This window comes from Homarus americanus, unplaced genomic scaffold, assembly GCF_018991925.1.
Source record: "Homarus americanus isolate GMGI-L3 unplaced genomic scaffold, GMGI_Hamer_2.0 scaffold55838, whole genome shotgun sequence".
NCBI classification, from domain to species: Eukaryota; Metazoa; Arthropoda; class Malacostraca; order Decapoda; family Nephropidae; genus Homarus; species Homarus americanus.
The window spans coordinates 14,305-41,022 of NW_024721907.1; the positions used below are offsets into that span (position 1 = coordinate 14,305).

Genomic DNA, 26,718 nt, shown 5'->3' on the forward strand with positions numbered 1-26,718 from the left:
TAGGCTATCTGAGTTGTAAAGAGTCTCTTCACTTAACATGTGGCGGCGCGCACAATTATGCGTGGCGATAACATGTACACTCACTAAAAAAATATTCTGCACCCTTGGCTCTGAAACCATCTGCAACAATCACAGTGACAGAAGTTATGATGAGTGTTATCAGATTTCTTGGTCCGGTGTGTCATATTGCATAACCCAGTAAAGGTGCAGAATAACCTATTAATGAGTGAACATCTCCCTGAAATTTTGAGTTGAAAAATATTTTATAAAAATAAACATATTTCTTTTTATTTGTTGGCACCTGGATATTTTCTTGGTAAAATACAAACATTCAAGCAATTCATGTAAAGGTTTCAGCCTCCCAGGTTCATGGGAAGTGACCAGAAATGTTCTCGGAAGAATTTGTTTTTTTTGTATCAGTGCACTGGTTTCCTGGTGTGCAAAAATGTTTATTTAATTATTTTCTTTAGGGAGCATTCTGCATGTTGGATGGTGTGTCCACATATATTAGTAAAATAAAATGAAGAAAATTATGTATATCTCCCCCAAAATTAAGAGTTGAAACATATTTAATAAAATTTAACATGCAGGCATCCCCACATTATGGAATCCCTGTTTATGGAAGTTTGCCCTTACAGAATTTTTAAATTATGTCCAAAAATTCGAGGTAGGAAAATTTTGGTAAATTAAAAAAAAAAAAAAAATTCAGCCAAAATTTTAAGAACTTTTTTAAAATAATTTTGTGTGGATTCTCTGTGGCAAGTACAAGGCAGCTGCGGTCTCACAACAACAACAACAACAACAATGGTTTCGGACTTCGCCTGTTTGATTCACCAGCCAACGTTCAACTTTGTCTCTCTTTTCTGGACTGTATTACAGGTACTGTACTGTGTATTCTTATTCAAGATGAGCGGAAAGAGGCCATCAAGTGCAAGTGCTAGCAGTGGCGGTAAGAGACCACTAAAGGGTATTACATTGAAAACAAAATTATATGTGTTAAGGAGGTTTGACCAGGGGGAGAAGCTGGCAGCCAAGGAAGATGATGATTCAACAGGAATGGGCAGGATTCAGCAGTGAGCCACTGTCTCCCTCCCTGTAACTACAATTGCACCACCTCATCTAACTCAGCACTCAACATCAATTCTGGTAAGTAAAAATCAGGGTGTTTCCTTCATTTACTGCTATTATCATGTTACATCATGAATGACTCATTGTATGTGGTTAAAACCAACTAATTTCATACATATATGTGTTTGTGTCACATTTGGGCCTCAAAAAATTTCCCTAGAAACACATCTCAAGTTATTTAATGAAAGTTAATGGGAAAAATGGTTTCACGTTAAGGAATTTCGTTTTGCGAAGAGATTTTCAGGAACGGAACCTCTCCGTAACCCGGGGAACGCCTGCACTCTACTACCCGTTTCTGTCCATTGTAGTGCCAAAATAGTACAATGAACACAATAATTTAAGTTCAGCAATGGTGTACAAACAACCAGAAATAATACAAACAGTTCGGAATAGAACCCCACGACTGAGATAAGATGCAAGTGAGCATAGAATGTGTCTACAGTGAGATCACATGACAGACTTAACAATGAGGTTGGTGGGTGATGAACAGACGAAAACAAGTCTACTGTGATCTCCCAATAAGGGTCCTTGACTAACAAAGTAGCAAAAGTTTTGTATCAGGAAAATGTATGCAGACTATTTCGACAACAGGTACAGATTGGTTGGAAATTTCACCACATGGCCTGGCGGTGAGAGGGTTAAGGAATGTTTTTTTCTTCAATTAGTGGTTCCAATTTATGTGAAGAAAAGCAACATTATTAGATATAAACCAATCAAATATACAGTAATATGACCCACAAATAGATGTTATCAAATATTTATGAATTTTTGTCCACCACTCTTGTGAAACTGTATGATGATTTTACTGAATTATTATCTACCTAACTACAGTATATCTACGGTATATATATATATATATATATATATATATATATATATATATATATATATATATATATATATATATATATATATATATATATATATATATATATATATATATATCATTAGCCCAATAAAGCACGCGGATATATATATATATATATATATCCCCATAGAGGTTCACGGCGCCATAAGCTAACAGGCTTTGTGTGAAATATAACAAAGTCTAGGACTGCTTTTAGTATCAATAATCATAGGAATAAATATATATATATATATATATATATATATATAAAGTAAGATCTCTGTTAATCGGAATATACTGTATAAACTGAATGATTTAGGAGCTACAGTGTCTATCTCAACACTTAGTGTGGTGTTGTACAGTGTACATCTCAACACTTTCTAGGAGCCACTCTGCTCACCCCACATGGGGAGAGGGCTAGAAAAGGTGCCCTAAACATAGCCTGCCTAAAAAAAAAAAACCTGACTGGGCAAGTGCACCCAGTAATTTCATCCTTTTGTGGTCGAAAGCACAATCAAAATCACAGATCCAAACAAAAACAAACTATGCAACCTCTTATGGTCGCTGCATGGAATGTCAAGACCCTTCTGGATACTGGCACAAATGTGCGTCCTGAAAGAAGAACTGCCGTTGTGGCAAAAGATCTGGCAAGGTATAACATCTACATAGCAGCCATTAGTGAGTCCTGGCTCCCAGACGAGGGTCAACTCACAGAAAAGGGGTCAGACTATACCTTCTTCTGGATGGATAAGCCTGCTGTAAAGAGAAACTGCATTTAACGAGTTGGCTTTACCACCCGCCAACGCATCCTACACAGGTTAACTGAAAACCCTGTTGGGATCAACGAGCGCCTCATGACGGTCCGAGTCCCACTGAATCATTCACGTCATGCCTTTTTCATCAGTGCATATGCCCCAACACTGGATGCAGAGGATGACATCAAAGAGGCCTTTTATGCCGATCTCGACAGAGTGCTAACCTCAATCCCCAGAGAAGATAATGTTGTGCTCTGTTTAGGCAGGCCGACAAGTTCAAGGGTTCGTGGCAACACCCACGATCCAAACACTGGCATCTCATTAACTACATCATTGTCAGAGAAAGAGACCGTCAAGACGTCCTCATCACCTGTGCAATGCATGGCTCAGCCCACTGTGACACTGATCATCCGCTCGTCAGAGCCAAGCTCTCACTTCATGGCGCACCAAAACGGCGAAGGCAGCAAGTCTCTAGAAGAGGTTTTAACACTAAACGTCTGGAGGATCCAGCGGTAGCACATACTTTCAGAAAGCAGCTTGAACATGGGCTGATAAACAACCCAACAACGAACAACCCAAATCCCAGTGCCGAATGGGATATTCTCAACTCTGTCATGACAAAAACCTCGACCAGATCAAACAAATACACCAGGAATGGTTTGATGAAAATGACCCGGCAATCAATGTACTCATCAATGATAAATGTGCTGCTTTAACTGACCGGCAGAAGAACCCTCAGTCTCGGACCAAAGCTGATACCTTCCGCAAGAAGAAAGCTGTGGCCCAGCGGGAACTTCGCAATCTAACGAGTGACTGGTTTAAAATTAAGTATATGAAACAGAAAAATTTGAAGATCAGCACAAGATACGCAAATTTTTCAATTCGAACAAAACATTTTATGGGCCAATCAATCGTGGCGCAGCCCCCCTCCGCTCATCCGATGGTAACTCCATAATTAAAGACGATGAAGGCCTCCTTCCATGCTGGAAAGAGCACTCCAATTCACTGCTCAACCGAAACACTGATGAGGATGTCCTGACTACCCAGCAGGTTTCTCAGCTTCCAGAGCTAACCCACCTCAGCTATCCTCCATCCCTGGATGAGGTAGCTACTGCCATCAAACAGATGGAAAATAACAAAGCCTCAGGGCCTGATTGAATCCCAGCCGAGGTGTATAAAGCAGGAGGACCTCTGCTTACCAGCCGTCTCCACTCTCTCCTGGAGAATATATGGGAAAATGAGGAAATCCCCCAAGCTCTAAAAGACGCCTCCATCATCAATATTTATAAGAATATGGGAGACCGGTCAGACTGTGGCAACTACCACGGGATCTTGCTGCTGCTCGTAGCTGGCAAGATTATTGCCCGAGTCCTCCAAAAAAAACTTCTTCCTGAGGCGGAAAAATTTCTCCCAGAATCTCAAAGTGGTTTTAGACCATCACATGGCACCACTGACATGATCTTTGCCGTCCGCCAGATACAGAAAGCGTGCAGAAAACAGCGTCGTGACCTGTACATGTTTTTCATCGACCTAACCACGACCTTCGACTTGGTCAACAGGGAAGCCCTCTGGTGGACCCTGAGCCGTTTTGGCTGCCCCCCAAAGATCATCGCCATCGCAAAGCAATGCAACGATGGCATGAACGGCAGTGTCCTGCACAATGGCATCGAGTCTGGATTCTTTCGTTCCAAACGGGGGTTAAACAAGGGTCTGTACTGGCACCAACTCTCTTTTCCATTTCTTGGCTGCTTTCCTTACTCATGCCAGTGCCAATTTAGCCGACGGGGTGGACATCGAGTTCCGGATGAAGGCATAAGACGACTCCAGGCAAGAACAACGGTGTCGGCACGGCAACTTCCATCACTGCTTAACTTCAATATGCAGACGGCCTCAGTCTTGGTTGCTCACACTGAACGCCGTGTGACCTACAGGAGATCCTGAGCACCTATGCAGATGCGTATGCACACTTCGGCCTTGAGGTGAATGTACGTAAGACCGGATTCTCTTACAACCTGCCTCTGGTTCAGACACACCTCCACCATCCATCCAGCTTAACGGTACTCCCCTCTCTAATGTTGCCCACTTTCGGTATCTCGGCTCCCACCTGTCCACCACCGCAGACATCGATGAAGAGATTTATCATCGGATGAGATGTGTATCTCAAGCCTTGGGCAAACTCCGAAATCGTGTCCTTCAGCTGTAGGAAGCTGAAATTATCTTCAAAGTTACATGTATATCGAGTAGTGGTCCTTCCCACCCTGCTGTATGGCAGCAAGACATGGGTCACATACAGGAAGCACCTCAAGGCACTTGAAATTTTTCACCAATGTAGTCTATGTTCCATCCTCCTATTTCGATAGGAAGACAAGAGAACAAATGCCAGTATTCTTGATGACACCAACTGTAGGAGCATCGAGGCTACCATTATCCATGAACAACTACGCTGGACTGGCCATACTATCCGCATGAACGACAGTAGACTGCCAAAGCAGCTACTTTACAGTCACCTAATGAATAGTAAATGTAACGCCGGCAGGCAACTGGATAGGTATAAGGTTAGTCTTAAGACAAACCTGAAAAAGTGGTAAATCGACCCCCTCCCCTGGGAGACTATTACTCCACATTGTAACGCTTGGAAGAGCACCACACGAGAAGGTGTCAATACTTTCGAGTTAGCCCGACTGCAAACTGAGAAAGACAAGTACCAACGCCGGAAAGACGCTGCCACCGCCCCTCCCACAATCGATGTAGCCCTCTACATGTGCAACATATTTTAGCAGCTCTGCAGGTGCTGTATCGGTCTCTTTAGTCACCTCAAAACTCACTAGCCTAGGTAACATCCCTAATAACTCACATCATTGCTTCATAGCTGGATGATCGTCATACTTAGTATGGTGTTGTACAGTGTACACCTCAATACTTAGTGTGGTGTTGTACAGTGTACACCTCAACACTTAGTGTGGTGTTGTACAGTGAACATCTCAACACATAGTGTGGTGTTGTGCATTATACACTTCAACACAGTGTGGTGTTGCGCAGTGTACAATTCGACACATACTGTAGTGTGGTGTTGTACAGGGTACATCTCAACACAGTGTGGTGCTGTGCCATCACGGTTAATGTTAAACAGGAGTTGTGGCTCACCTGGGAGACATGAGGCATAGAGCGAGTGTGTGCTGCTGGAGGAGGCGGCGGTGTTGGCAGGCGACCTTCAGTTTCCCCAGCAGGAGTGTCCTCCATCATGTCCAGCTGCAGGACGCTCTCCTCACTGTCACTCAACTGAAAGAAATTATCTCTTTACAGCTTCATATACAGTACTAGTATAAATGAACAAGGTTTACCTGTGTGTGTGTATCACCACTGTGTATCTTCCCATTTCCCAAGATTAGTTCTCATAACTCTTTTCTTGACCACTTCTGGTCATGAAATACCTCGACACTTTTTCTAATTATTGTTTATGTAAACAAAATGTCATTGACATAGACAGTATCATGGAGATATTCCCAGCCTGAACTATAAGTCATCCTCGCCACCTATCACTTATTATGGCTCCGGAATAATTTTGAAAACCCATCAAAATATGTTCTAGTTTTCTTACTACAGTATAATCCACTGATCATTAAGCATTTATACATATCAAAGCTGTTTTAGAATTTTCATGAACATTTACCATACAGTATATTGTACAGGATTCTATTCATTATTGTGTGCTTATACTCTTGAGAATAATTCTAAAGGCTTACATATATTGTTCAGTATTAGATATCTATTATGATGCCAAATATTATCATTTAATGGTAGCAATAAAGTCATCCTATCAAACATCTCTCTAACACATACTGTACACTACACTATACAGTACCAAACATATTAAGTCTTCCTGCCAAATGGCTTACTGACACTCACGTTATCCAACACAACACTATGCCAACCATAATAAGGCCACGTTTAAGTAAGTTTATGTTTCATTACTCTACAATGCATAAAATGTCCACATTCTAAACAAGTGACAAGAAACTTCTACACACACACACACACTACATCTGTCTCGTTTAAGAGAATGTTGTTCACACATGTTTCTGGTCATAATCTAAGTTACTGTTACTGCAACAGAATTAATCTACTGTTCTGTACTTGTTCTCTGTATTAAAATATGTTCTAAATTTGTGAACGCAGAATGTGAATCTTATTGAATGCACAACTACACTCATCTACCTGGACAACGAAGCAATAAACAGGGTGGAGAAGAACTATTGACACTTTACTGTTATTTCATATTCAATCTCATCGATGGGGAGGACTGTCTCAGTGCTGCCAGTGAACTGTGACCAGGAGTGACAGAGACAAGGGTCAGTAACAGGGAGTGACAGAGACAAGGGTCAGTAACAGGGAGTGACAGACAATGGTGAGTAACAGGGATTTACAGATACAACAGTCAGTAACAGGGAGTGACAGAGACAAGGGTCAGTTGTCATCAGTGAATGCAGAAGAGACTATAATAACTTAAAGTGAATACATATTGGCAATCGAGCTGGTAAGGACAACTGCCAGCCTATTCGTGTCATAGGTGCCACAGAGACTTTAAATTTTATTTTGTTTGTGTGCTTTCTCAAGGACTGAATCTGTGTTTATAATACACCACCCACAGGGAGATACAGTGTACACAGTGATAGTTCATAGTGTCATCAGTGACCGCTGAAGTTGTAAATAACTTAAAGTGAGCGCTCACTAGCAAGCAAGCTGGAAAGGCACCGTGCCAGCTGAAACCAAGTCGTGTCATAGGTGCCACAGAGACTTTAAATTTTATTTTATGTTGATTGTGTGCTTGCTCAAGGACTGAAACTGTGCCTACAATACACCATTCACAGGGAGATACAGTGTACGCAGTCGCAGACGACAACTCCATAGGCAACAGAGAGTAGCTAAGTACTTTTTTCTCTCTTTATTTTCTTTGAAATAGGTGTAGATCTATACACAGTCTACACCCCCCCCACAACAACAACAACCATGAGTTTGGTATGTGATTACTGCAGGGAGACGTCGGATATGGAGGATGCAGGCCTAACTAATGCAACGTCTAGGAAGTTACTAACTGCCGTAAAGCTTGATGGCTGTTGCTGGTATTGCCCTGGCTGCATAGTCAAGGTGAATGAAGCGATTGCAATCCATAAGGGAACGAGTTCTCTAGGGACGAAAATAGATGAAGCAGGAGCCCTGCTGGTTGACAAACTGGAGCAAGTTGAGAAAGAGATCCTTGCTAAGACTGAGGAAGTAGCTAATAGAATGGAGGTGGTTGCTAAGAGGAGCTATGCGGACGTATTAGGAGGGCCACGGGTGGGGGGGGCGGAGAGTAATGCAGAATCAGTACAGGTTCTACAGCAGATTGGGACTCTGAAAAAGTGTGTCGAAGAAATGAAAATTAACGGACCTACTGTTAGGGGAGAGGAGGAACACCAGGAACGGCTCCAGCGCAGGAACAATGTAATAGTTTTTGGAGTCCCAGAGAGCCAGGCAGAGGGAACTGTGAGTAAGGAAACACACGACAAGGTGCTGTTTCAAAATATTTGCACAGAGGTTCTGAAGATTCCAGCAACCCCTCAGGATGTGAGGAGACTGGGACAAAAGCAGGGGGCTAAGCCTCGCCCCCTCAGGATCACATTAGGGAGTGAGGAGGAAAAATGGCAAGTTATCCGGCAGGCAAAAAACTTAGCAAGGAGCGAGGCATTTCGAGATGTATTTATTCACCCAGACCGCACGGTAATGCAGAGGGAACAGCACAAGAAGCTCCTGCTGGACTTGAAGCAGAGGAGGGAGGAGTCGAGAAGGAACGGGGACAGGTGCACATGGGTTATACTCAGGGGGAGGGTAGTGGAAACAAGTGTGCCGACACAGGGCCAGGGGGCAGCAGTGCACCCTCCACCCACTCAACCCCCCACCCGGGAGGCGGCACCAGCTCAGCCTACCGGACAGGAGGGAACGAGCGCCGTGTAAACAATGAAATTTTTAACCACACCCTGCAAAATACAGTGTACTTAGCAAATGCTGCAGCTTCTGAGAATGTGGGTGGAGCGGGTTTATTACTAAGAGCAGAGACGTTACCGAGAACAAATTCTGGCTTGAATGTCATGTACACTAATACCGACACGTTCCTTGATAAGAGGGAGGAGTTTGAAACACTACTAAGAGTACACCAACCAGATATTGTAGGAGTTGTAGAACTGTTGTACAAGAACAGGAGAATCGACCCAGAGGAATGTGAGTTCAGTATTGCTGGATATGACTCATTTACGAACCTAACTCAAGAATCCTGCAGGAGGGGTGTGGTTATCTACGCTAGGCAAGACCTTAGAGCCAGCCAGGCGAGGGTACAGGGAGAGGATGTCTTTGAAGAGTCCAAGTGGTGTAAAATTAAATTAAAGGGAGGGGACTTACTTATCGTCGGGTGTATCTACAGATCCCCGAACTGTGGCCCACTAAATCAAAGGAACTTAAGAACCTTAATAAACAATGCGGCGATGCTCAACCCCAGCCACCTCCTTATCATGGGGGACTTTAACTATGGCGACATCGACTGGAGAAACGAGTCAACCCCGAATGACTTGAATAATCCTGCTACTCTTTTTGTAGAAACTCTGAGAGATAATTTTCTGTTCCAACATGTGAGAGACCCGACACATTACAGAGGGGAACAAACACCCAAGCCACTTGACCTCATCATAACAAACGAGGAGGGTATGGTGGCCAAACTGGAACACCTTGCCCCAGTTGGCACCAGTCACCATACAGTGTTGTCATTCAGATTTAACTGTTACCTAGTTCAAGATAAGGCCAGGCCAAGGTGCAAATATTACAAGGGAAATTACAATGGGATGAGGGAAGAGATGAGGGGTATCAACTGGCCTGACTTATTAAGGTACAAGAACGCAGACACTACGCTGAATATCATAACTAGTAAAATGACCCATTTGATCGATAAATATATACCCAAGACCAAACCCAGTGCTTCTAGGAATACGAGGGGATCCCTACACATGAACCATGCGGCGGTCGACAAAATTAAGAAGAAAACCCAGAAATTCAAGACGTGGGTTGGGTCAAACGATGAGCAAGACAGGAGGATGTATGCAAGAGCCAGAAACCAAGCAAAGATAGAGTGTAGGAGGGCTGAAAAGGAGTTCCAAAGGCTGGTTGCACGCGAGGTCAAGTCAAACCCAAAGGCGTTTTACCGCTATGCAAAGTCGAAATTGAAAACGCGAGTAGGAGTATCAGACCTGAGGCTTGAAGATGGTAGTTACGCAGATTCTGACCAGGATAAAGCTGAGGCATTGAACAGCTTCTTTTCCTCAGTGTTCACAAGAGAGGATGCAACTAACCTTCCTGCGTTTGAGGACAGACGGTTCGACACAGCACTGACCCACATTGTGTTCACAGAAGAGGGTATTAGAAATAAACTGTCCAGGCTAAAGGTCCATAAGAGTCCTGGACCTGACATGGTGCATCCTAGAGTGCTAAGGGAGCTGTGCAACGAGCTTGCAGAGCCCCTGAAGATTCTGTTTTGTAAATGCCTGGATGAACAAATGGTCCCCAGTGAATGGAAAGTGGCTTATGTGAGTCCTATCTTCAAGAAGGGCGATAGGCACTCCACGAACAACTATAGACCGGTGAGCCTGACCAGCATAATATGTAAAGTACTTGAGAGTATTATCAGAGATGCAGCGATGGAACATCTACTACGAAACAACCTTGTAAAAGATTGCCAACACGGTTTTATGCCGGGGCGCTCTTGCTTGACACAATTGCTCAAGGTATTGGATATTTGGACCCATATTCTAGAACGGGGTGGTAATATCGACAATATTTACCTAGATTTTGCCAAGGCTTTCGACAGTGTACCCCACGAAAGGCTGAAAATCAAACTGGAAGGGTACGGAATTCGGGGAAATGTCCTAGCGTGGATAGAAGACTTTCTACATGACCGCAAGCAATGTGTGGTGATTAATGGCACGAAATCGTCATCTGTACCTGTAACAAGTGGGGTACCGCAGGGTAGTGTATTGGGCCCGCTGTTGTTTGTTTGTTTCATAAATGATATGCCTGACGTTGTACACTCCTCCATACAAATGTTTGCCGATGACGCCAAGTTATTTCGGGAAATTAAGAACCAAGCGGACTGTGAAGAGCTGCAGAAGGACCTCTGTGGGCTCCAGGAATGGTCGAAGGAATGGCTGCTGAGATTCAATGTCACGAAGTGTAAGAGGATGCACCTGGGGCGTACCAACGGTAAGGAGGCGTACCATATGTCCCAACGGGATGAAGAAAATGTACTAGTTGAGACTGTGTGTGAGAAGGACCTAGGTGTGTATGTTGACAATGAGCTGAAGTTCTCGGGCCATTGTGAGAAGAAGGTAAATCAGGCAAATAAATTATTGGGTCTTATAAGAAGGTCGTTCAGATATCTAGACGGTCCGTCCCTCGTGACGATCTTCAGGAGTGAAGTGCTTCCCCATCTGGAGTACTGTCACCCCATCTGGTCCCCGAGATATGCTAGGGACTGTCAGTTGGTTGAAAATGTTCAAAGGAGGGCCACCAAGCTGGTGCCTGCACTTCGGCATCTCAGCTACCCTGCGAGATTGGAGCGCCTGAACTTGCCTAGCTTATACTACAGACGGGCAAGGGGGGACCTAGTTGAGGTTTATAAGCATCTCAGGGGGCACTACTCAGTTGAGTGTCCTTACTTGGAGCTGGCGGACGCTCGCCCCACAAGGGGTCACAGCTCAAGATTGAAGAAGCCGCAAGTCCGGAAAACCGTGAGGGCAAACTTTTTCGGAGTGAGGGTTGTAAACTCTTGGAACAATCTACCAGAAAGTGTTGTGACGGCACCGAGTGTGAGCTCTTTCAAGAGAAGACTTGACCAACACTGGAGCGGGTTCAGGTACATTCAGGAGCCGGTGCATGCCCAGTATTTGCCAACAGTGCGTGACAGAGACGTGACCGATCGCCCGGGCGGCTAGCGAGCCGACCTTTTGGTGAAGAATATAAAGGAAAAGAGTCGTGACCGATCGCCCAAGCGGCTAACAAGCCGATCAGTGGCGAAGAGGATAAAAGTTAAGAAAAAAAAAGTAACAGGGAGTGACAGACAATGGTGAGTAACAGGGATTTACAGATACAACAGTCAGTAACAGGGAGTGACAGAGACAAGGGTCAGTAACAGGGAGTGACAGACAATGGTGAGTAACAGGGATTTACAGATACAACAGTCAGTAACAGGGAGTGACAGAGACAAGGGTCAGTAACAGAGAGTGACAGAGACAACGGTCAGTAACAGGGAGTGACAGAGACAACGGTCAGTAACAGGGACAGTCAGTAACAGGAAGTGAACAAAGTGTTATCAGTAGAGGCTCGTTTATAACACTTTATCTCTGACTGTATCTTTTATATAATTTTTGTTTTATAAAGAACAAGACAGTGTACATCTTGAATCTGAGAGGAAAGTCAGTTTATATATTTCCAAGATTGATATTCATTAATATTAGTTCTGGGCATTTACAAATATTAATCACCAGAGAGACACAACAACCATGTGCTGCTGACTTACCACATATCCATAAAACCTCAGAATGTCCATTTTACACATGGGACATGTGCGGTGCTCCAACAGCCAGGGGTCGACGCAGTTCTTGTGGAACTCATGCCTATGAGAAAGTGGGAATTTGTATTATTATCATAGAATATAATACCCTGTTTACTATATATTCCTGAATTTATATATGGTTTTTTATTGACCTAAGTGAAGCATATAATAGAGTACATAATTAAATCGACGAGCAGTCGGTTCTAGGTAAACACAAGAAGTACACTCTGCCACCTTCGTAGAGTGATACGGTATATACAGGGCCGGATTAAGCTTAATAGGGACCTGAGGTACAGATCAACTTGGGGCCCCCTACCCTCAAGGTATATATATATATATATATATAGCAAGAACAAAATACTACCAAAATTTATCAATGATTTCATCAATATTAAGCTTCAGCAAAATAACACATTCAATGTTCATAAGAGACAGAAAATTGAGACGTTGCTAGGACATCGTTGAACGAAGTTCATGTTTTATATGCTTCAACTTCGAGAATGTTTGGATTTGGGGCCCCTTAGAGTCGGGGGGCCTGAGGCCAGTGCCTCAAGTGCCTCATGGTTAATCCGGCACAGGGTATACATAATAGTAGTGATAAGTTTATTTCTCTATAAACAGGACAGCCATTTACAATGACGTCCCCCACCATCCCTGCAGTCGATAAGAGTCAATTTAGAAGTAATGACATTGTCTGGACTTTGTTTTGAGAATGCCTGATGCTAGGTAAACATGACAACATAGTGCTGTTATCGTTTTGATGATTCACTAATGAACCATTGTGATATATCATCATTTATATTAATGTGCAAAATTTTGGGTAAATTTTAAGTTTTTGTCATCCCTGGACCTAGACATGCAGAGTATGTTTTCATGATGGTTTGCGATGTGTTATGAACGATTTAAACCTTCAATTCTATCGGAAATCACTAGTTACTACTACTTCCCCCCCCTTACCGGTGTTTGTTAAGCTAACCTTATAACTTAAAATATAACTTATTATTCCCTAACTTAACCTAACATATCACCTGTATTTTCTTATGCAATAGAAAAATGTGTCTTATTGTTTAAAGTACTTAATTCCTTAGTTAAAGTCTTTTCAAGGTTCCCCAGATGATCAAAACCAAAATAATACCAATACTGTTTGGAATGTTTATACTATAAAATTTGTAGTAGTGGCAGCAAATATCCATTGAATTAGTTAATGTGCTTAATAATATTAATATATTCAATATAGCATTACTGTGTTGCACAGTAAAGCACAATTAATTATCTAATAATATTTATTCACAGAGCCGATCAGCCGAGAAGGTTGGTCAACTACTTCCAGGGTTCATCAAGGCAGATGAAAGAAATTTACCAAAAGTAGATGTCTTTATGATAGTAGAGTATTATCAGAAACTCCGCCATCCACCTATGAATAACGTTAAATTACATCTGTCATTTGATCATATCAAGCCCATTCCCTGGCCATGGTCATCCCTAGACCTTCCACAACATTAAATATAGATATTAGTGACGAAAACTTACATTTTCCAGACATGAAATAGAGAACAGTGATGAAAACTTCCATGTTGGAGTTATCGGTCTATTGCATCATTTTGGCAGCCAGCAAGTAAATACACACGATGATACTTGAGCAGTAATTTATTTTAACCTAAAAATAAGGTATGCCTGTGTATATCAACACTGTATATGGCCACAAGTCCTGTATTTCTGCTGGTAACAACAATATGGCACCACAAAAATTTTGTCCAAGTCCCAGGTTGCTGATCTGACTTTCTGCCTCATTTACACACAATTGCAGGGTCTCAATTGTTTCTCTTTCTATTGACAACACAATATATATATATATATAATTTATCAATAGCAGGAATGAACTCGACCTATTGGTACGGTGACGCAGTACTAGACTTGTCACACAGCATGGCGGTGAATCATTGGTCATGCCTCTGCGTGGTGTCAGTACCTCGCTTCATACCAGCTGGATTCGGTAAATGCTACTGACACCACATAAGAGGCACGGGCAGTTTCCCAGAGGTTCACGGCGCCATCAGCTCGATGAACAGGCTTTGTGTGAAATATAACAGAGTCTAGTACTGCTTTTAGTGTCCTTGTGGCCTAGCCGGTAAGCGTTCCCTAGTCACACCCAGTAGGTCGAGGGTTCGATTCCTTGCTGGTGAGGTCGTGATTATATGTTCAAAGTCCGCTGTTATATGGACTAAAAATGAAGTATATATATGTACCTCGTGTTTCATACCAGCTGGATTCGTAAATGCTACTGACACCACATAAGAGGCATGGGCAGTTTCCCAATGAGGTTCACGGCGCCATCAGCTCGATGAACAGGCTTTGTGTGAAATATAACAGAGTCTAGAACTGCTTTTAGTGTCCTTGTGGCCTAGCCGTAAGCTTCCCTAGTCACACCCAGTAGGTCGAGGGTCGATTCTTGCTGGTGAGGTCGTTGATTATATGTTCAAAGTCTCGTGTTATATGGACTAAAAATGAAGTATATATATATATATATATATATATATATATATATATATACTTTCGTTTGTGTATTTATTTATGGTTATTACTATTAATATACTGTATGTATTTTTGGTTATAATTTGTATCTATTTTTATTAATTATTATTAAATATAATAATAATAATAATAATTATTACTGTATTATTATTATTATTATTATTATTATTATTATTATTATTATTATTATTAATATAATATTTTAACCTCCCAGGCCCTGATGTGGGTTAGTGACCTATGCTCGGTGGGCTAATCCCCTGCAAAAAAAAGCACAGCTGGCTGCCTCCAGGCTCCTACTCGGCTGCTCGCTTTAGTCGGTGACCTTGTAGTGGATTTCTCCCCTACAAACGCTGTTTGTCGCTGAGTAGCCGACCCCACGAATTTCTCAGTGTATGCCTCGTGGTCTAGGTCAACCAGCGCCGCCTTACATGACGGAGGTCAACTACTAAGCCAAGGCCTACCTCCGCTATTTAAGACCTGACCTCGTGGTGACCTCTCTCTTCTTCTAGCTACAGCCGCAGCAAGCAACACCACCTCCTCCGCCGCTGCCTGGCGGCCCTCGCTCCCGCCGGCGAGCATGGCGACCCACAAGCTGTCCTCTGAGCACCCTCACCAACTAGCTCTCTCTACATCACGCTTGTAACCACGCTGCCACTTCCCAGCACCAAGCTGCATTGTACATCCAATACAACATGTATACAGAGAGCACATTGTGAGTTTCCTTTCTCCATCCCATTCTGAGTGTGAACACAAACATCTCGTACCCCACAACCTCACAACAAATCACAGAGGTTTTTGCAGTCATGTGACTTTTTAGCTACTTTAACTCTTATTTGTTACACGTTTTGGCCTAATTTATTGAAAAATAGAATTTCTATAGTGAATTGAAATGTTTTCTTTACCCATTGACCTGCCATCTTATGAAAAAATTCCGACCGACAACTCGTCCATTATATTGTACAGAAGGTAACACTGAAAATGTTTGATGTGAATGACAAACTACTGGGAAGAGGAAAACTAGTTCCCAGTGAAACTCATGGATGTGTAATGTTACCATGGTTGTATAATAATATATTTCGGGGTGGAACAAGAGTCCTGAAGACTAAGAGAGGTGAAACTTTGGTGAATAATGATACAGCTGTAAACAAGAAGTGAGTCGGCTGCTGTTTACAGATGATACTCGTCTAGTGGTGAATTCAGAGGAAGTCGCAAATGTTAATTTAATGAGTAATTTTGGAAGAGTGTATACTATGAGAAAGTTGATGAGTGTGAACAAAGGTAAATTGATGAAAAAAGTATATAAGCAAGACAAGGAGAAATTAATGTTAGTTTGTATGAAGAAAGAATTGAGGAAGTGAAGCGTTTTAGATATCTGAGAGTAAGTGTATCAGTAAGTGGAACAATGAGCCATGGGGCAAAGGAGTAGATGTAAAGGAGAACTGTAGAGCTGACACTTTGATGTGGTGTTCAGCAGAGACTCTCGATACAAGAGGAAAAAGCCTATTATAATTAACAAAAATTACATAATATTGAACAGTGTGTAGGTGTGTGTGTGGGAAAAATAGGATCCAAAGAAAAACAGAAGTAAGGAAGAGATGCAAGTGACAAAAGTAGTCTGCTTACATGGTATAGACTTTCTGAGAGAACTAAACATAAAAGATTGCCAAATATAATGAATGATACAGAGGTTGATGATACTATACAGAGAAGGGAAGACCAATAGGTGAGGAAGGATGAAGTGAAAGGATGCACTAAGTGTCAGAGTGATAAACACCCAGGAAGAAGCAGTGTACAGTATGTAAATTACCACAAACTATAGCATCCAGTTAATTAAAACAAATAAGAAGTTGCCACTGGTAGGTAACGTTTGTCACTGTGAAATGACGCTGGAAAGGTAATCAGATTGGTATTTGGATTCTTTTTGCGGAAGAAACACTTGGAACTGTCTTAAGAATGAATTAATGAAAATGATGAAGAGAAAATACATGTACAATAGTATATTAAGGTGTGTTTCAGAAAGTTTTAATGTTAGTGATGATTGAACAAGAAGCAGTTACCCAGTATACTACACACACACACACATACAGTACATATACTCACTGGCAGGGTAAGGTCCTCACTATGTCTGACACTTGGTAAGGTTCAATACACACAGCACAACACTCGCTCTCTGTCGCCACCTCCTGTGGACCAACATTCAGGTTCAATAAAGACTTTACAGTATATCCTGATCCTAACCTAATGTAACCTAACTTAACCTAACCTAACTTAACCTAGCATTACTAAATTTCTACTTATCCAACTTTATATAATTCAACTCAACCTAACCAAATTAAACTATAGCTTACTTAACCTTACTGACTTAAACTAACCCTTAACTTAAAGAAAATTATCTTAAGCTAACTTAACCTACAGTAACCTTACCTAACTGTCCACTGATCCATGTTAACTATCTAACAAAAGTTGTAAACTATATATATATATATATATATATATATATATATATATATATATATATATATATATATATATATATATATATATATATATATATATATATATTGTAACTTGTTAACTATGGTATCTATTGGAACTTGTTAACAAAATGTATTGGAACTAGTTATTTACCGAGTGAAATTTATTAATATCTATTGAAACTTGTTATCTATATATTTGGAATTGTTAACAAGGTAAAATTTAGCTTGTTAACTATCAATTGGGTGTTCATAACAAGGTACCTGCATATTGGCACTTGTTATATATATTATTTGAACTTGTGTAACTTGCTAACTATCTCATTGGGCCTTGTTAACTACAGTATCTATTGGGTGCTCATAACAAGGTATATTGTATCTTGTTAACTATCTATTGGGCCTTGTTAACTATCTAATGGCCCTTGTTAACAATCTATTGGTCCTTGTTAACTATCTATTCAGACTTGTTAACTATCTATTGGGCCTTGTTAACTATCTATTGAGGCTTGTTAACTATCTATTGGCCCTTGTTAACTATCTATTGACCCTTGTTAACTATCTACTGGGTCTTGTTAACTATCTATTGGGCCTTGTTAACCTTGTTAACTATCTATTGGGCCTTGTTAACTATCTATTGAGACTTGTTAACTATCTATTGGCCCTTGTTAACTATCTATTGAGACTTGTTAACTATCTATTGGCCCTTGTTAACTATCTACCGAATATTGGTAACAAAGTAATGTACAGAGTAACTCTACCTTGTCACCAGACTTGAGGTTCTTGACAGGGATCTTGGCTAGAGCCTTCTTGGCGGCGTTACATAGGTGTCGCTGAAACAACATCGTCAAGATTAGTGTGATGTTCTATGGCTTTTATATGGCAACCCTTACACAATATGGCAACCTTAAACAACATTATGGAAACCTTACACAATATGGCAACCCTTACACAACACTGACAACCTTACACAATACGGCAACCTTACACAACATTATGGCAACCTTACACAATATGGCAACCCTTACACAACAATATGACAACCTTACACAATATGGCAACCCTTACACAACAATATGGCAACCTTACACAATATGGCAACCCTCACACAACAATATGACAACCTTACACAACATTTTGGCAACCCTTACACAACAATATAACAACCTTACACAATATGGCAACCCTTACACAACAATATGACAACCTTACACAAATTATATGGGCAACCTTACACAACATTATGGCAATCTCTTTACACAATATTATGGCATCCCTTACACAATATTATGGCAACCCTTACACAAAATTATGGCAACCCTTACACAACTTTATGGCAACCTTACACAACAATATGGCAACCCTTACACAGCATTATGGCAACCCTTACACAACAATATGGCAACCTTACACAACATTATGGCAACCTTATACAACATTATGCCAACCTTTACACAACATTATGGGAACTCTTACACAACAATAATATGGCAACCCTTACACAGCATTATGGCAACCCTTACACAAATAATATGGCAACTCCATACAACATTATGGCAACCTTGTGCCAACATTATGCCAACCTTAAGGTACAACATTATGGGAAACTTACACAACATTATGGCAACCCATACAACATTCCATACAAATCACACAACAATATGGCAACCTTTAAAACATTATGGCAACCCCTTACACAATATTATGGCAACTTTACACAACATTATTGCAACCTTACAAATACATTATGGCAACCCTTACACAATATTATGGCAACCTTGCACAACATTATGACAACCTTACACAACATTTGACCTTACACAAAAATATGGCAACCTTAAAACCATTATGGCAACCTTACACAACATTTGACAACCTTACACAACATTATGGCAACCTTACAACACATTATGGCAACCCCCTTACACAATATTATGGCAACCTTACACAACAACATGACAACCTTACACAACATTATGGCAACCCTTACAAACATTATGGCAACCCTTACAGAACAATATGACAACCTTACACAACATTATTGCACCCTTACACAACATTATGGCAACCCTTACACAATATTATGGCAACCCTTACACAACATTATGGCAACCTTACACAATATTATGGCACCCTTACACAATATTATGGCAACCATTACACAATATGGCAACCCTTACACAATATGGCAACCTTAAACAACATTATGGAAACCTTACACAATATGGCAACCCTTACACAACAATATGACAACCTTACACAACATTATGGCACCCTTACACAACATTATGGCAACCCTTACACAATATTATGGCAACCCTTACACAATATTATGGCAACCCTTACACAACATTATGGCAACCCTTACACAACATTATGGCACTTACACAATATTATGGCAACCCTTACACACACATTATTGAACCCTTACACAAAATTATGGCAACCCTTACACAACTTTATGGCAACCTTACACAACAATATGGCAACCCTCTTACACAACAACATTATGGCAACCCTTACACATGATGGCAACCTTTACTCAACATTTGACAAACCTTACACAATATGGCAACCTTTAAACATTATGGCAACCTCTCTTTACACAATATTATGGGCAACCTTACACAACATTATGGCAACCTACAACACATTATGGCAACCCTTACACAATATTATGGCAACCTTGCACAACATTATGACAACCTTACACAACATTTGACCTTACACAAAAATATGGCAACCTTAAAACCATTATGGCAACCTTACACAACATTTGACAACCTTACACAACATTATGGCAACCTTACAACACATTATGGCAACCCCCTTACACAATATTATGGCAACCTTACACAACAACATGACAACCTTACACAACATTATGGCAACCCTTACAAACATTATGGCAACCCTTACAGAACAATATGACAACCTTACACAACATTATTGCACCCTTACACAACATTATGGCAACCCTTACACAATATTATGGCAACCCTTACACAACATTATGGCAACCTTACACAATATTATGGCACCCTTACACAATATTATGGCAACCATTACACAATATGGCAACCCTTACACAATATGGCAACCTTAAACAACATTATGGAAACCTTACACAATATGGCAACCCTTACACAACAATATGACAACCTTACACAACATTATGGCACCCTTACACAACATTATGGCAACCCTTACACAATATTATGGCAACCCTTACACAATATTATGGCAACCCTTACACAACATTATGGCAACCCTTACAATATTGGCACCCTTACACAATATTATGGCAATACACAATATTATGGCAACCCTTACCAAAATTATGGATACACAACTTTATGGCAACCACACAACAATATGGATACACAACATTATGGATACACAACATTATGGCAACCTTACACAACATTATGGCAACCTTACACAACATTATGGCAACCTCCACAACATTTGACAACCTTACACAGCATTATGGCAGCCTTACACAACATTATGGCAACCTTACACAACAATATGACAACCTTACACAACATTATGGTAACTTTACACAACTTTATGGCAGCCTTACACAACATTATGGCAACCTTACACAAAATTATGGCAACCTTGCACAACATTATGGCAACCTTACACTACATTATGGTATCCTACACGCAATACTGTAGCCCTTACACAATATTATGGAACCCTTACACAAAACTATACACCTTACACAACACTATAAGCCTCACACAACACTATATACTCCGCTTACTATAACCCTCACACAACACTATAACCCTCACACAACACTATAACCCTTACACAACACTATAACTCTCACACAACTCTGCAACCCTCACAACACTATAACCCTCACAAACCTATAACTCTTACACAACTCTATAACCCTCACACAACACTATAACCCTCACACTGCCCTTCAACACTATAACCCTCACACAACACTATAACCATACACAACACTATAACCCTTACACACTATAACATACAACACTATAACCATACACAATACTATAACTCTTACACAACTCTATAACCCTCACATAACGCTATAACCGTCCACACAACACTATACACCTTACACACAACACTATAACCCTTCACATAACATACCTTACTATAACACACAATACTATAACTTACACAAGCTATAACCATACACAACACTATAACCCTTACACGCTATATATACATAACCCTTTAACACTATAACCCTCACACAACACTATAACCCTCACAGCTATAACCATACAACACTAACCCACACACAACACTAACCCTCACACAACACTATAACCCACACAACACTACCATACACAACACTATAACCCTTACACAACACTAACCCTTACACAACACTATAACCCTTACACAACACTATAACCTCACACAACACTATAATCTTACACAACTCTATAACCCTCACATAACACTATAATAGTCCACAACACTATACACCTACACAACACTATAACCCTTTACACTATACTCTTACTAGCTCTTCTCTTCCCTTACAACACTATAACCTCCACACAACACTATAACCTCTCACACAACACTATAACCATCCACACAACACTATAACCTCTCACACAACACTATAACCCTCACACAACACTATAATCACACTCTCACACCTTACACTATAACTCTTACACAACATAACTCTTACTGCTCTTACACAACACTATATCTTACACAACATATAACCCTCACACAACACTAAACCTCCTATAGCACTATAACCCTTACACAAATCTCTTACTATAACTCTTACACAACACTATAATCTACACAACTCTATAACCCTCACACAACACTATAACCATCCACACAACACTATACACATACACAACACTAACCTTACAACACTATAACCATACACAACACAATAACTCTTACTAAACTCTATAACCCTCACACAACACTATAACTATTCCACAACACTTTAACCCTTACACAACATACAACTCTTTCGACTATAACTCTTACACTTACTATAACCCTTACAGAACACTATAACTCTCTTTCAAACTCTATAACCCTTACACCATATAACCAATCCACACAACACTATAACCCTAACACAACACTGTAAATCCCTTACTATAACACTATAACTCTTACTAACTCTAACCTCACACTTACACTACTGTGTCACAACACTTTAACCCTTACTTACCATACACAACACTATAGCTCTTACACAACACCGCTTACAACACTATATCTTACTTAACTCTAACTACACAACACTATAAGCATCACATACTTCTTACACAACACTTTAACCCTTACACAACACTATAACCTTACACAACACTATAACCCTTACACAACACTATAACTCTTACACAACACTATAACCCTTACACAACACTATAACTCTTACTAAACTCTATAACCCTCACACAACACTATAAGCGTCCACACAACACTTTAACCCTTACACAACACTTTAACCCTTACACAACACTATAACTCTTACACAACACTTTAACCCTTACACAACATATGGAAACTACAGAGAGAGAGAGAGAGGCCACACTGTACACAGCATAATGATCGATTCACTTAGGTCGAAGATAATGAAATATTCACCGATAGTTCCAATATCCAAGATTTGTTCAGGATTTACCCCTTCCTCCCTGTTCTCCCTTCCTCCTCCCTTCACTCCTCCTCCCTTCACTCTTCCTCCTCCTTCCCTCCTCCTTCACCTTCCCTGCTCCCTTCCTCCTTCCTTCTTCCTTCCTCCTCCTTCACCCTTCCCTGCACCCTCCACCCCTCTCTGCTCCCTTCGACCTTCCCTTCTATATTAAACCCGTGGGACTCGTCTTTTTTCGTGAATAAACGAGTTTTCTTCAGGCAGCCGGATTCTTGAAAGGCTTTACGTATACCTGGTAATATTCAACGATATGGCGTTCAAACTGCTCAGAGCTCCCTTCAACTGTGTTAACTGACGTCCTCTCTCTCACACACACACACACACACACAAGAATATTGCTGATCTAAATGGGTACTCATTATCAGGCGACCCCAAGAACGGAAACACCAGCCACAATATAGATGATGATGATGATGATGATGATGATGATGATGATGATGATATACTTACGGCCAGACGGTCCTTGGCGTGAATGTATCTAAACCTCTGGATGTAGTAGAAGAGAAGCCACGCCAGAGAGATCACCATCAAGATTATGAAGGAGACAGACACGAACAACACCGACGTCCTGCGGGGTAATGATAGCATAAGTTAATGTCTTGTGTTTACTCACTTACCCACCATCAAGTAGTTCTCTACTGTAACCGATGTGGTTATGACCAGACATATTGTAATCGTAATCAGGAATGGTAATTATTGGAATCTATTTCAAGGCAAAATGAATCCTACTCATTATTGCCTTCCATGACTGCCACACATCAAATTTACATTGTGGAATGCAAAGGTGAGTAAGGCGGGACCTCATCTTGCCACGGGACACCGAGTTGCACCTCAAAGGACGTTCCGACCTTGACCTGACCAAGGCCACCTAAATGAGAAGGCCTGGGTCTCCTCGCAAATCTGATGATGACGTCATAACTGAAAGCCGACAGCGACAGTCGCCTAAACACGTTGTGAGAGAGTGGAGGAACTTTTCGGTCTGCTTTTATTCTCATTTCTCTTTTTATGGACTGGATTTCATCAAAGGTAAGACTTGGACATATTAATCTTCTTGTGTAGTAAGGGTAGAGATAATCATAGATCTGAATTCATTAATTTGGAGTAGTTAAATGATGAATATAATTCAGCACATGTTTTTGGTTGTTCTGCCATTGTTAACTTTCGGCAGCCCACAAACAGTGATGTATTGGATAGATTTATACAAATATATAAAATTCAAACGTATATAAATGGTTTCAAACAAATTACGCGGGTTTACGTAAGGACTAGTAATTGTTTTCATTGAGTAGGAACACATGTTATTTATACCATATATGCACCAGACTTTGGGTTGATTATGATTATTAATCAAATGATGGCAATGATTATGTAATCATAATCAAATCATAACCGATGTTATTTATAGTATATTACTGTTTCTGTCTAAGATATGTTGTCACTGCAGCCATCATTTTCCCCGAAGCTCATGTACGTAGGTAGGTGTGTACAGTTAGGAAAGATGTTGCCCTTACATGCAGTCTATTTGATTGTGCAAATGAGACTAGAGGTTGATTCACGGTCCGACTAATTACCCAAATGTACCCAAATGTAGCAAAATGTAGCCGCAATGAAGTCAAATAATGGTCCAACATTAATAAATCGGACTGCTAATCACTTCTCGACTAGTATTTGGTGTCACGAAGTCACAAAAAAATTGGAAAACTTAATTTAAACCGAGTTAATAGATCGCATGTTTGTGCCGAGGGAGCGAGTAATTCCCCAAATGTACCCAAATGTAGCCGCAATGAAGTCAAATGAAGTCCTACAAGCGTAAATCGGACTGTGAATCACTTCTCTTTTATTATTTGGTGTCATAAAGTCACAAAAAATTGGTAAACTTAATTTAATCTGATTTGTGTTGTGTTAGGTTAGGTTAGGTTAGGTACATGCACTCGATCTATTAACTCAGATTAAATGTTACCAATTTTTTGTGACTTCGTGACACCAAATACTAGTCGAGATTAGCAGCCCGATTTATTCATGTAGAGCCATTATTTGACTTCATTGCGGCTACATTTGGGTACATTTGGGTAATTAGTCGGACCCGTTGATTTATGTATTTGATTTGCATTACCTCAATTGCAAAATCAAATTATGAAAATAATATTATAAACATTACATTACAAAATAAATTTGTAGCAGAAATAACTTGATTGGCTGTACTAGGCATAAACAGTTTTGGTAATTATAATGGTGTTAAGAATGTGAATAAGAATTATTTATAGAATACATTGATGTTTTCTTTATAGCTAATTCAGTGTTGATTGTAAGTATAATAATGAATCAGAAAGTACACCACTGTTCTATATTTAGCCAATACAATTCCTTCAACAGTATATAAAGAATGTTACAGCCATAAACCATAGTTTACGGAAATATGACTCGGAAAGAGCGAGCGAGCAAGCGCAGTCGCCGCCTCCCCTAGTGACGTCATCAAACCCAAGCCCAGGCCTTCTCTTCTAGGTGGCCTTGACCTGACCCCCTGTTGTTTAAGTTATATTATTAGTCGACAATGTAAAGAGTGGGAGGTGCCTGGTGGTGTTTGGCCCAATGACAACTGCAGGATTAGTATGTCCCATGGCACTCGTAAATCATTCTCACTCAGCAGAAAGACTGGGTCAAGCACATTATGTAACAAAAATCTGTCAATATATTTACGCTCTTCTAAATTTATATAAATATTATACGAAAATTATACTTTGCAATTTTTAAAGATATAGTATTATAACTGCTCAGTTGGTCTGTACAATACACCGATTTCTATACTGTAACACTGTGACTGTCAGAGTGACAAGATGGCGTTGCATTATGTCACAAGCAATAGTGTGTTCTGACAGTGGTTATAAAGCCAAGTACGGTATTATACATTCTTCATATCTGGAACAGGCAAGACTACATCCAACCTCCTCAAGCATCAATATATGACTTTGGTGATCATTTCATATGATCTAAAAATTATATTACTGAAATTAATTACAATCACGTAAAAAAGTGAGCAAATATGCCAGGTGAATAGTTAAGCTCTCTTCAGTTACTGTATTATAATTAAAAGTATGTGCATTTATTTGCAATACGTGAATTTAAGTAAGGGATATAGATCATTACCCTTTAACTACCGTCCAATCAGCTTAACATCAATTTAGGAGAATTACCGGAAGCTGAGTTAGAAGCACAGAGCCAGGGGGCAGAGGAACACCCCCACCCACAAAAATACAGTATATTTAGCAAATCCTGCAGTTGCTGAGAATGGAGGGGGGCCGGAGTCACTACCAAGAGCAGAGACGTTACCGAGAACAAATTCCGACTTGAATGTTATGTACACTTATACTGTCATGACTAGTAAGCTGATAAGTGGTGCAAATTATATAAAAAAGAGAGAGGAGTTTGAAACACTACTAAAGGTACATCAACCCAATATAGTAGGGGTTGTAGAAATGCTGTACAAGAACAGTAGAATCGACCCAGAGGAATGTGAGTTCAGTATTGATGGATATGACTTATTTACGAACCTTTCTAAAGAAACTTGCAAGAGGGGTGTAGTTATATTTGTTAGGCAAGACCTAAGAGCCAGCCAGGTGAGGGTACAGGAGGGGATGTTTTTGAAGAATCCAAGTGGAGTAAAATTAAAT

At 40.4% G+C, this 26,718-nt stretch overlaps 1 protein-coding gene across 1 annotated transcript in view; it reads right to left on the minus strand.

Annotated features, from left to right (window-relative positions):
* Nucleotides 1-26,718, minus strand: part of LOC121861886 (protein goliath-like) — a 64,520-nt gene that overhangs the window by 436 nt on the left and 37,366 nt on the right. Inside the window, exons 4-8 of the mRNA XM_042359785.1 lie at nt 23,501-23,618; nt 18,126-18,197; nt 16,994-17,076; nt 12,326-12,422; nt 5,875-6,009 (exon numbers count right to left, since the gene is read on the minus strand). Of these exons, the coding sequence (XP_042215719.1) occupies nt 5,875-6,009; nt 12,326-12,422; nt 16,994-17,076; nt 18,126-18,197; nt 23,501-23,618 (505 nt within the window). The remainder of the gene's footprint in view (nt 1-5,874; nt 6,010-12,325; nt 12,423-16,993; nt 17,077-18,125; nt 18,198-23,500; nt 23,619-26,718) is intronic.